General features: G+C 40.0%; 1 protein-coding gene across 1 annotated transcript in view; it reads left to right on the top strand.

The window, feature by feature from the left end:
- Nucleotides 1–4,337, top strand: part of s1pr3a (sphingosine-1-phosphate receptor 3a) — a 5,068-nt gene extending 731 nt beyond the window's left edge. Inside the window, exon 2 of the mRNA XM_007558744.2 lies at nt 1,174–4,337. Coding sequence (XP_007558806.1) covers nt 1,286–2,476 — 1,191 coding nt within the window. The 5' untranslated portion in view covers nt 1,174–1,285 and the 3' untranslated portion in view covers nt 2,477–4,337. The remainder of the gene's footprint in view (nt 1–1,173) is intronic.
- Nucleotides 4,338–12,604: the final 8,267 nt, after the last annotated feature.

Below are 12,604 nucleotides of genomic sequence, written 5' to 3'. Positions count from 1 at the left end.
ATATATAATTTGAATGCTTGGGCTTCAGGCATAAGAGGAGCGTTTTATGAAACTAGAGAAGAGAGGAGTAAGTACCTGTTTTCCATCAAAAATATTAATTCATGTTCATAGTAATATAGAAAAAGTGCTCTCAGTATAATTTGAAGTATTTCTAGTAGAAATGTTTTACAAAGTATCTTCAAATACTATTTAAATCAGGAGTTTGACCATGTTATCAAATGCTTAATTATTCAGTGTTACTGTCTATAAGCATGTTATGGCCAAGTTGCGATTTAAGAATTATTTTATGCTATTTAATTTTTTTCAGAGATGAAGTATAAACTCTCAAATTTCCCTGACCCAGTTATAGAGAGATAATTAATCTAGGATGCTCGGATTTAGGAAATAAGCCATTGCCCGGTTTTATGAAAGAGTCTCACCGAGAGGTGGTCAAGCTGTACGGCGAATCAATGGGTGATGTTGTCCTGCCAGATCAAATAGTCAATCTGTACCGCACAAAATCTGGGGGGGAGCAGCGGGGGAATCAGTGACCACCAGATGCAGGAAGCCAGACTGCACAGGAAAAACACACTTCTACTGTAACAAATGTAAAATCCACCTGTGCTTCGTCCCACACTGAAACTGCTTCCAGGTTTCTCTCAAAAAGTTAGACTACATGAAAATACCCATAAAGCTGATGCTTTGATAACTGTGTCATCCGCTGTTACATGTTTAGCAGTACTGCATGTTAAGCATTCCAGTGCATTTGAAAGTTCAATTATACATGAATAAAGACAAAACTAGACTTTGTATGATCTATTCTGACATTTTCACAACAAATATGCAGACATTCAGTTTCAAAGGTTGAGCTCACACCTGATTACTTGTGACATGAAGTCTATATGAAAAGTATAGATTTTGTTACCTGCATTTTAATGACATAATTTAGTCATAATGTCCATTATAATGAATATCAGAAAAGCATATACAAACATGAGGTAGGTTTCCCTGTTATTTATATGATCAAGAGGAGTACAAATGTTTTGGCTCACTAGAAAAACATCAGGTCTGAAGAGTTTTATTGACAGGTTTTCTTTACTTAAATTGATATGTTTTAATAAAAAGGATATTGTAAAAAAAAAACACATAAAAACAACAACTCTGTTTTATGACTAATTTTGGCCTGTTTGGCAGGTCTGTGGTGTGATGGCTGATGTGACACTTCCAGGGTGAGCAGCTCCTGTTTCCAGTGCTGTGACGCCCTCTGCTGTGCGGCCGAGGAAGATTCAGGACTGGGAAAGCCAGGATGGAGAACATTATCAAGGAGGGGATGGACACTGTGATCATCAACCACTACAACCACTCGGGGAAGTTGGACCGACCTCGCAACGGGGGCGTCTGCAAGATGGTGTTCCTGCTAATCATCTGCATGCTCATCATTCTGGAGAACATTATGGTTCTGCTCGCTATCTGGAGGAACAAGCGCTTCCACAGCCGAATGTACTTGCTCATTGGAAACCTGGCGCTGTCTGACCTTCTGGCCGGTGTGGCCTACGTGGTAAATATCTTTACCTCGGGGAGTAAGACCTTCTACCTGACGCCACAGCAATGGCTGGCCAGAGAGGGAAGCATGTTTGTAGCCCTCAGCGCCTCCACCTTCAGCCTCCTGGCCATTGGCATTGAGAGGCATATGACGATGGTGCGTCTGCGGCCCAATGAAACAACCGGACGAGGAAGACTCCTGGTAATGTTGGCAGCATGCTGGGTTGTGTCTGTGCTGCTCGGGGCCCTGCCCAGTCTGGGCTGGAACTGCCTGAACAATCTGGATTCCTGCTCCACAGTTCTGCCACTGTACGCTGAAAGCTACATCGCCTTCTGCATTAGTGTCTTCAGCGCGCTGCTGGTTGCTATCATCATTCTCTACATAAGGATTTACCGTCTGGTGACCTCCAGCGGCCGCAGGGTGAGCAGCCGGCCCTCAGACTGCTCTCTGGTCCTGCTGCGGACGGTTGTGATTGTTCTTGGGGTGTTTGTCGTTTGCTGGACCCCATTGTTCGTTCTGCTCCTGCTCGATGTCGGCTGCAGCCCGCAAAGGTGCGAGGTCCTCTACAAGGTGGACTGGTTCATCGCCCTGGCTGTGCTCAACTCTGCCCTCAATCCTCTGATATACACACTGTCCAGCAGGGAGATGAGAGGAGCTTTCTATAATTTACTTTGCTGCTCTCAAACCACCATGGAGCCATGTGGGTCGCCTGCGTTGGGTAACCCTCCCCTAGGCACCATTATCCCCACACTGGAAAACAGCAGGACCAGTTTGGGTGGAGGTGGAGGCAGTGGCACTGGCAAGTCTGCTCTAAAGAGTCCTGCACCCACAAACTCCGACAATAAACATGCGGATCCTTCTCCCACTACAGTGCTTCACCCGACGGGGCCGGCGGACCTGCTCTCAGCCGTGCTTGTGAAGGCGGGGGCACTGCCGTCCCTCAGCAAGTTCTGAGTGGTGTCACCTAAAAAATAGACCAGTATCAGACATTACTTCACTATCAGCCACTTTTGGCTTGTTTACTATTGCTCATGTAGCTTATGAAACTTAGTTCGAACGGAGAAAATCACGACGGTTGCTCAGACTACAATAAAAAAAAAAGCCTTGTAAGCCGCTACTAACACACATGGTTATAAATATCAAAAACCAAAACAGTGAACAAAATATAAGTTTGATTTTCACAGTTCTTAAAGTTAAGTAACATTTCTAACCATCAGATTCAACAGGAAAGTGTCATGCATGTACTGATCCAATCTCTTCATCATGCTTAGTGAACAGGCACAGGTCACAGCACATTTTACTCACCTTTCACAATATTTATTCATCATTTCGTCACGAGCCAGCAGCATTCAAATGGTGGTACTTTTTAAATGTTTAAAGAATTTTTAGACCATCTGAATTTTTCATCACTTTTAAATTCTTTACTATTAACTTTTATTGAAGAAGAGGCTTGTATGTATTCCCTACACTGTTACCCTATATGTGTTTTTTGTTTGTTTGTTTCATCCGTTTACTTAAGCCTATTCTCAGAACCTGAGGGCTGTTTCACAAAACCTGGATAGCGGATTAAGCCAGGAGTTTCCAGATATCCTGGCTTAATGAAGCTTAGATTTGGTTTCACAAAAGCAGTAACTCATAAGTTATCATGGTGAAGCTAACCTGCTCCAGACCAGGCTAACAGCCAGGCTTCATAGGTTATAACGTCTTTTTAGTTAAGGATGGTTTCGAAATGTATATTTTGGGCCAATTACGAAACTCAATTGATCCGCTATAACTTGCTACTCTAGCAACAGGGTTTGTATTGAGCACGAAGAAATCTGGTCTCTTGAAGAAATCTGTGGACGCGCATTCACCTGAATAACTTAGGTCTGTCTCGACATGCAGTAGCTCCACCTCCTGAGCCTGGTTTGGTCTTCGTGAAACAGATAAAGCCAGGATAAACTGATGGTGCTACATGAAGCTTGACTTTATTTCTTATCCCGGATTTTGTGAAACAGTCCTCTGGAGGTCACTTTCCTGGAAGTTTCGTTAAACGAACTGGGTAATTTCCCAGCTAAGGTTGCATTATGGAGATCACCAGCTACACCTTTCAAACATGTTGGTTACTTCTTTTAGGTATTTTTACCTAACTTACATTTTTTCTACTTTACTAGTGATCTAACTATTAGGTACTTTCCAGGAAAGGTTTCTGGCATGCTCTGGAGAGTAACATCTGCGGTCCTGGTAAGTACTTTATAGGTTTTGGGGAAAGTGTCCAGTAAGTTCCTTTAAAATCCTCTTGAATTACCTGGTAAGCTTCTGGAAAGTATTTGAAAGTAAATGGTAAGTTCATTGAATGTAAGAGCTGTATTATGTAGTTCTACCAACCATTATGGTACTTGGACTTTATTTTACTTTTTTACCTTTATTGTAGTAATTTGTTGTGCACTATGGGCGAGAAAAGTATTGCCAGACTAGCAGCTCCATGAGGCTGTGATGAGTTTTACATACATAAAAAATGTGGATACAATTTTTTTAGATTCCTGACTTATTTTCAGGGGGAACTTGAGGATCTTTAATGCTTACCTTGTCACCAGATGTGTGTACTCCTCCTGCAGTCTGCAAGCAGTATTTTCATAACCACATCTAAAGATACTTGCTTCTCACCAGCACACGCAGAAACCACTCATATATTTATATATATATATATATATATCACCTAACCACTTGTGAATAAGAATGTTGGATGTGAATTATTTAATGATAGTAGACTGTTGTGGGTGATGTAGTGTCTGATAAGGCAATAGAAAAACAAATAAAATTCTATTCTCTTTTATCAAGTTGATTTTTTGATTTTTGATTTTTTTTTTGTACATTTTGCTCTCTCAAGCTGTGTGCGCTCATCTTAGTGAGTTGCCCACACCTTTTTGTTGCCATGTTTCTGGATATTTTCTCATCGGAATTTGATAGAAATTATTTTGAACCGCATGGTTTCCTAACGTCGACTTAAACCTGAACATGACAGTGTTCTTTTATGAAGCTGAAGGTGGCAGCAACAGCACAAACACCAGCTTTTTCGGCCAACTCTTTCCTCTTCCTCCGTTTGGTCCTCCTCATCTTCATTACCTCTATCAATTTCTAAAATTTCAAAGCGCTCCGGTTCAATGTGAAAAGGCTCAAAGACGTTGCGCATCGCTGTTCTAACTGGACGGAGCTAGCACCTCATTTAAGTAACATTTTTAAATCCTGAAAAGCCTACAGTATTATTGCTGTATTGCTTTTACATCTAAAATAAATATTTCTTGAATAACGTCTACTTGATTAATCGTCGATTTAATCTGGGCTTTGAGAATCTCAGTTTAGTTGTATCATGTTTTCCATTCTCAGGCCAGTTTTGTGTAATTACTTTGTGGAAACACCCTGTCGTGTTTTTGCTCTGTTGAGTTAAGGAGGTGAGCGTCCCTTATTTTTCCACCCACTTTGTGCGGGTGGCAGCACCGTGATGCTACCACCATCACACATGACCGTACAAAGTCTCATCCTGACAGCTTTGTCTGAAACTTTGACATCACTGGGTGTGCTAACTGGACAGAGCAAATAGACTATTGCACTGGTTTTTGAAAGCAAGCAAACATTAGTTTCTGGAATGGTTTTAATCTTAAGACTATTGAGAATTTGCAAACTGTGTTTAAAAGTTGGGTCCCTCTATCGAAATCTTTCTATTTAAAGGAACTGCACCAAAAAGCTTTTGGTCATTCTGCAACTTATCAAAAGGCATTTTAATCATATTTTGGTGGCGGTATATATTTATATTTGAATTATAGGTTTTATTTTTAATTTTTACCCTTCGGAAGTTAGAGAAAACCCAAATGTAAATTTAAAATTGTGCACTTAAATCTTTTTTTTTTCTTTTTAATCAAAGTCGTTAGTTCTTAAGTACTTTCGCCCAGGAAATAAAAGCGTTTTAAATTCAAAGTCCAAAATGAATATGCAGGTAAACTTCTCAGTGGCGCTGCAGATGTTAGCTCATACTAATGCACCAAATGAAAACTTAGACGAAACATCAGTCATGTATATTATTATAGAAATTATTCAGCTTCATTAATTGCTTCCCAGTAGGAGGAGAAAAAAAAAAACTCATTAGATCTAACCTTCTGCACTCCTTTATGAAACATCCTAATGTAAAACTGATTGATGCTCTCATATTGCCTTTCATTGCCAGACCGGGGTCAGACAGGAATGAATAATGCAGAGAAATTCCTGATATTATTACTGGCAGTTTCCAGACAGTCAGGCCACTTATTAATTAGTCATGAAGGCGATATTTCATGAAACCACCTCGAAGGAAATATGTGCCGTCATCGATTAAATTCATTTGAGCTCATTCACAGGTTAAATGATTCAGTGATGTGAAAGAATTTCTTAAAAGAGCATCACATCAAAAATCCATTGAAAGATTCAGCTTTTTATTTTTTTTTCACTAAAATTCAGCAAAAAAAAAAAAAAAAGAAAAACATCCAGCTTCACTGAAGGTTGGATTAAACTGAACTGATCAGAGAGCTGATTAGGAAAGAGTCTGCTGCACACAGCACGATGCGCTGTGAAGATCAGACAGAGCCGACAGACTGGCATTTCATGCTCACCTCCACTAAAGGATGTGTCTCGGCTCCGCACCTCCGGTACTGATGAGAAACGACAGCGAGGATGCAACACCAGCAGAGCATTTCCAGCTTAAAGGTCACTGACTTCTTCCTGTCAGAAATGTTTGAACACTCTTTCCCGAATCAACCAGGGAGGACGGCGGCCTCGTGTCACGCAGAGCATTTGAAAATGCCAAAATGCTGAACAGAGTCGATTCGTGGCCATTAAATCCATCATTTCCTGCTTTCTTCTTTATTAGTTTTTTTTTCCTTGCCAATGAACTCTTTATTAATAACTTTGTGGTTATTATTGTTTAAACAATATAAGAAAAATTGATACATTTCAGGTTTAGGAATTGTTTTAGTGAACTTTTTTTTTTCTTTTTAAGCAAATTCATCAAAAAAACAAAAACAAAAACAAAAAAAAACACAAAATATGGATTTTTAAGTTTAGTTTTTTCCTGTAAAAAATATATATTTTAAAAGATGGCATCAGAAAACATCCACTCCTGCCTCGATTAATCATCCATGATCAGATTCTGGGGGTACCTGGAGAATCCCAAACATCCCTCTCCTCTCAAAACACTCTCCAGATCTTTCTTAGGTTAATCTCTCAGAGGTAAATTTATCTCCTGATTTATCTCCTCCCGTTTCCAGTGAGGTCAAGAGGGTGGCCTCTTACATGCTTTACTTTTGTAGTTTTGCTTTTTGTCTTGGTATTCAAAATTGAATCAAATTCTAAATGTCAGCTGAGTTAAGGTCTAGGACCTGAGGAGTCACAGCATGTGACTTACCAGCATAAAAGAGATCATCTCTGTCATGCATGTTTTATCAACGTCTTTGTATCACACAGGAAAATGCCATCTGGAAAATGTCTAATATGTCTTTCCAACAAAAGAAGCATATGATTCGTCTTACTATAGTGAATGACCTAAAGACAAAAAACTGAAAATACGCAGCGTACGTATTTTTTTAATAGAACAATTCTTTGACATTGATGTTTATTCTGTCATAGTTTAAAATTCAAATTTATCCAAGACCTGTGGTGAACTTTGCGCTGAATGTTTGTAAAGATAAAGGCATGAATTGAAAGTCAAAGATGAGAGGAAGTGTTAATTAAACCTAAACGTTATATTTTTGTATCCCATAATAATTTTTGTTTCCTAAATCAGACTATTTGTTTCCTTTCATTAGCAGAAACATTTTGGTTCTCTGTATCTTATCTGTGTCTATCCTCATAATTATTGCTTTCCGGTCAAAGGTTCTTTTGCCTACTGTAAATTTTAATCCCTGGACTTTATTTGTGCTGTCTTGGATCACTCCTTTTTACAGAAACTCTCTAAATCCGTCAGGTTACTTATCTGGTACTTGGCAATTCAAAGCTTCGGCTCCATCCACAGACCTATAAATGTGCCTTCTGTAGCAGCAAACTGGAAGATTACGGTCCCTCGTGGAAAAGCCTGTTTACCTGGGCTAATCCCCGAACTCTCTCATCATCATCCTCACACTATGAGGGATTTTCTTTCATGGGGCTCCAGACCAAAGGAGTAATGTGGGTCAATTTATGCATTCGTCATTTCTGAATTATCACACTAACATTTGCCACAAAGTGTCTTGTTTGAGATCTTGTGGAGGTTTTTCCCCCATATTTCCTCTCTGTGAACATTTTGTTCTTCTCCATAATGACTGAGAAGTCGGAGTGGGACGTTTCTTTCTGTGGAAAGATGTTTTTTTTTTATTTTTTATTTTTAATAAATGCGATGAATTAAGTTCCAGAGTCTCTGTAACTGATGTATTTATTGTAATTTTAGCACAACATAAGCAATGTTCATTTTTGCTGAGTAAAACCAGGAAAAACAAATTATTGGCCTTTTCTATTGTTCAAAAACTGGATAAAAACTAATTCAGAATGACGAGCATTCTAATGAAATGAATTAATATTTTTGGCTCCAAATAAAAACTTTTAAAAAAAAATCAGAAGGAGATGAACTCTAATCACATCTAATTGCAGTTGTGCGGGATAGTTAAATATTAGCCAGTGATTTTAAATCCTAGTGAGTTCTGGGAAGTGAGTGAGTCAGTGTGCAGCCAGATTGAAATTAAACTACTCTAGAATTGTTTGCATAACAAACATTTGACATTTAAAGCAATACAAATAGAGTCTGAATGAGTAATATTATTACCTTACTTATGCATCTACACTATATCAATTTGTGTCAATGCTCAATCATTAACATGGAGTCTAGTTGGCTGCATATCCATTATTAAATGGGAGAAGCTATGTAGGCTTTGAAGCAAAGTGAGAGTAGTCATGAGTGAAAAGTGGGATTTTTTATTTTTTTTTTATTTTGTCAAAGCAAATGTTTTGTATTGGTGCATTATTTATGTAACCTGAAGTTCAGATTGAAACAGACACTTTGCTCATTAAAACTGAGCTAAATTTCAACAAGTGCAAACAACAAACGCTTTCTGTCAAATAGTTGTGCCACCAAAAAGAAAAGAGCTCCAGGTGGGGAGCTCGATCGCAAGAACATCGAGAAAAACCATCTAGCATATATATGAACATAAATTTTTATTTGATGTAGTATTTTGCGCTTTGACACAAATTCAATTTGTTCAATCACCTGAAGTGAACAACAAATGGCCCGTGCAATAACTGGGTCAAAAAACCTTCATAAATCACGTTAGCTAAATAGCCGTCACTAGTCCCCTTTGAGGATTTAGACATGGTGGATTTGTGTCTTTCTTTGTGCACAATGTGCATTTGCATATGACTAATGTGAACACAACAGAGGACAAGAGACTCACACCCCCGCCTGTCATCATGATCCTGGTTTTAAACCGCTGTGGGCTGGGTAAAGTGTGCTTGCGCTCGTGTGTGTGCCTTTTTTGTGTGTCAGGTTTTTTTTTTCTTCTTCTTTTTTGCACACAGCCACATTTCAGCCATGTGTGTTTGAGCAACGGAACAAAGAATCCATCTGGTCCGAGCCACTGAATGTGCCAGTGTGAGACACTCTCGCTCTCAGGTCCCTTTTTTGATGCAGCCGGGAGGTGGAGTGAGAGCAGGCCGAGAGCGGAGGGAGAGGGGTCTTATTTGATTTGTCCGCTCATGCTGGGAGCCACCGAGTTGAAGCCACCCCCCCGGTCTTTGCAGCCGAGCAGTGTCACTCTCGCCCGAGGAGACGAGCTCATTCATTTTTCCTGCCTTCACCTGCACTACACTTCGCTTCAATGTAGTGTAATTACATGTGGAACAAAGAAAGCAAAGAGACAGGCAGACTTTGGTGATAAGCTCTCAGATCAGAGGGCTTTATCCAGGGAGCAGCTGGGAAGAAGCTGGGGGAGCCGAGGCAAAGGTCACTTTGTGGGAGGATATCTGAGGGAGGAAGCTGAGATTTGGATTGGTGCTCCTTGCATTCCCCCCTTAAATCCCCGCTTCCATTAAATTTCCTGTCCAGGGATGATCAATTCTGAGAAACGGAGACGTGTTTGAATCTTGTCGTATCTCGCGCAATGACAGGACCTCGTTTATGTCAGGAAACCGAGCAAACGGCAGCAGGAAATTCACATTCAAAAAAGTGGAGACAACAGGTTTTTTTAAGGAGATGTGAAATGTTTTCATTTTAAAGCATGAAATCACTTAGAGACAAGCGTGTCTTCTTATGACAAAGAGAGTTTGCTCATTCAAATAATCAGCTGTAACAAGGGCTCCGCAAATCATGGAAGATTGACGAGAAGGCAGCTGTCGCCATGACTCCGATTTGCAATTTGCCAGCGAACATAAAGGGAACAGATCCGGTTGGAAGAGACAAAAAAAAACAGTAAAATTTTCACCTTGATGCAAAATGCATCAACCCTGAACAGAACTATCGCCACAGTCAAACATGGTAGTGGCAGCATTATTCTGTGGAGACACCGACTTCAGCAAAGACAGAGGAGCTGGTCAAAGTTGATTTAGAGAAGAATATAGCATTCCAAGAGGCAAACCTTTTAGAGGCAGAGGTACAATCTGTGGTAAGATCAAATTGCAGATACTCTCCATGTAATCTGACTTAGCTTGAATTACTTTGCAGTGGTGAACGGTTTCCAGACTGGTAAAAGTAAAGCCCAAATAACTGGCAACTGTAGTTTAAGAGAGGTGACATTGCAAAGGAGTGACTCGGGGAGAATGAAATTCAGATATTTATTTGTAAATGTTTTCAAAAGCCATGCATTCTCTTGTTTTCAATTCAAAGCTTTGTAAATAGGCAACCATTGGTCATGTAGTCCACAAATCTGGTCTGTTTGGAAGTGTTGAGGAGAAAGAGTTTAAAGAACACCATAGAAAATCCAATTTGCACTTTGCTATAAGCACTTGGCACCTGTGAAATAAGACGTTCTGCTTAAGTTAATACTGCATTTCTGGCAGACATGAAAAAATAATTAAAATATAAGCGATGGAAAAACATCACTGCACATGTAACTTTCAATACCATCAGCACTGCAAAAACACTGTGTTGGGTTTATTATGCTGAGTGGACGGTTTTCATTAGCAGCGACAGGAAAGCTGTTGAGAAGATTAATGGAGCTCAATACGAACGGCACACTTTTCCAGTGTTTAATCGCAGATAATTTGAAAAGCATGTGTCAGTTTCCGTCTACCGGCACAACTATGTTGATCTTGAGTCAAAAATATTGCACTTTGTCAACGTATTTTCAGTGTTTTCCATCGCATAAATAATGAATTCTGACTGTCAGCTAAGCTAACAGATAGGTGGCAGAAGTGCATAGGCGTTCCTTTTCAAACTCTTCCCCCCCACGCCGATCCCCCGAAAAACAGCAGCTGCTTTTCTCTGCAGCCCCTCTCTGATTGCAGCTCTCTGGCAGGGGCCTGACGGCATGCGCACACCTGCTCACTCTGACCTCCAATCTATCCCCTCCACGCCTGCCTGCCGCAACTGTAGGGATTATCATGTCTGGGGACGGCGGGGGGGGGGATGAAAGAGGAGGGGAAGGACGGCAGCCTCCAGCCTGACACGTATGTTTGGGCCCTCACTTGTGGCGTTTGAAAGTGTGTGCACAGCTGGCTAATTCCCTGCATCTGAGCCTGCAAACAGCCTGGAGGCCTACATGCACAGCGTGAAGAAAAGGAGCAACTGGAGGCGGGTGACAACCGTGAATAAAGTTACATTGATTTTTGATGACTTCTTTTTATTTACTGGCAACTTTCAACTGGTTAAATTCATGGTTTCCAAATCAGGAAGATTGGCTCAAAACAGTTGAAAAAAAAAAATAAAAAAAAATAAAAAAAAATCCTCACCTGGTTTTCATATGTATATTTTCTTTTAACACCCACCACTTCTGTTGGCTGGTGTCCAATAGGCTGCAATGCTTTTACAGTCTACTCACCGATACTCAATATTCACCATTTTGATCTCTCACATATTAAACTAAGTAATTTTCTCTAGGGAAAAAAAAGTAGCATTATATTGTACACAGTTGTTGGAAGCAGAAGTGGAGAGATAGTTTTATGCATTTAATTTAAATAGAGGTATTAGCAAAAACATTTTTTTGGTAAAGTAAAGTGCAAGGAATCAGGATTTACAGATCAGGAACTCATGTTCTCTTAGGCTATAAACAATAAACCTGCAGCAGATAACTCTGTTGGTGTTTTCATTTAGTATAAATGTAGTTTAGTTGGTCCTGGAGGCGAAAGCTAACCACTAGTCTGATCTTAAAACATTTGTTTGTACAAATGTTGCTATATGAACCTTTAAATCATCACCATGGTTCTGTTCTTGGGTTATGTACACAGATGTTAATGTCTATTTGCAGGTGCATGGAGGTTGACGGTGGGATATTTAAACTGTTTTCTCCTATTTCAGCTAGTTTATCTGCCCATGGAGAAACATTACATGTGCATGGCCCTGTGTGAAAAAGTGATTGTCCTCCAAACTTAATAACTGATTGGGCCATCGTTAGCAGCAACAACTGCAATCTCAATCATTTGGGATAAATTGCACTGAGTTGTTTTCAGCTGTGGAGGAAATTTGCCCCTCTCGTCTTTACAGAATTGTTCTAACTTAGCCTCATAGGAAATATTTTTACAATCATGCACAGCATCTCTGTAGGACACAGATCAGGACTTTGACTAGGGCGCTCCAAAGTCTTCATTTTGTTTTTCTTCAGTCATTCAGGCGTTGAATTGCTGGTGCGTTTTGGATTATTGTAAAACTTGTGGCCGGATTTCTTGGTAGACGGTTTCATGGTTTCATTTATCACAGCACATTTTCCAGATCCAAACGAACTAAACCGCCCCAGACCATCACACTACCACCTCCATGTTTTACTGTGGGTATGATGTTTTTTTTGTTTTTGTTTTTTTCTGTAATACGGTGTTACATTTGCACTAGATGTAAAGCAACACACACCTTCTAGGGAGTTCAACTTTTAACTCATCAGTCAACAGAATGTTTTCCTCAAA

The sequence above is a fragment of the Poecilia formosa genome, unplaced genomic scaffold (assembly GCF_000485575.1).
Source record: "Poecilia formosa unplaced genomic scaffold, Poecilia_formosa-5.1.2 Scaffold98, whole genome shotgun sequence".
Taxonomy (NCBI): Eukaryota; Metazoa; Chordata; class Actinopteri; order Cyprinodontiformes; family Poeciliidae; genus Poecilia; species Poecilia formosa.
Note: the sequence above shows the minus strand (reverse complement) of the source record. Positions and strands in the feature narration are given on the sequence as shown.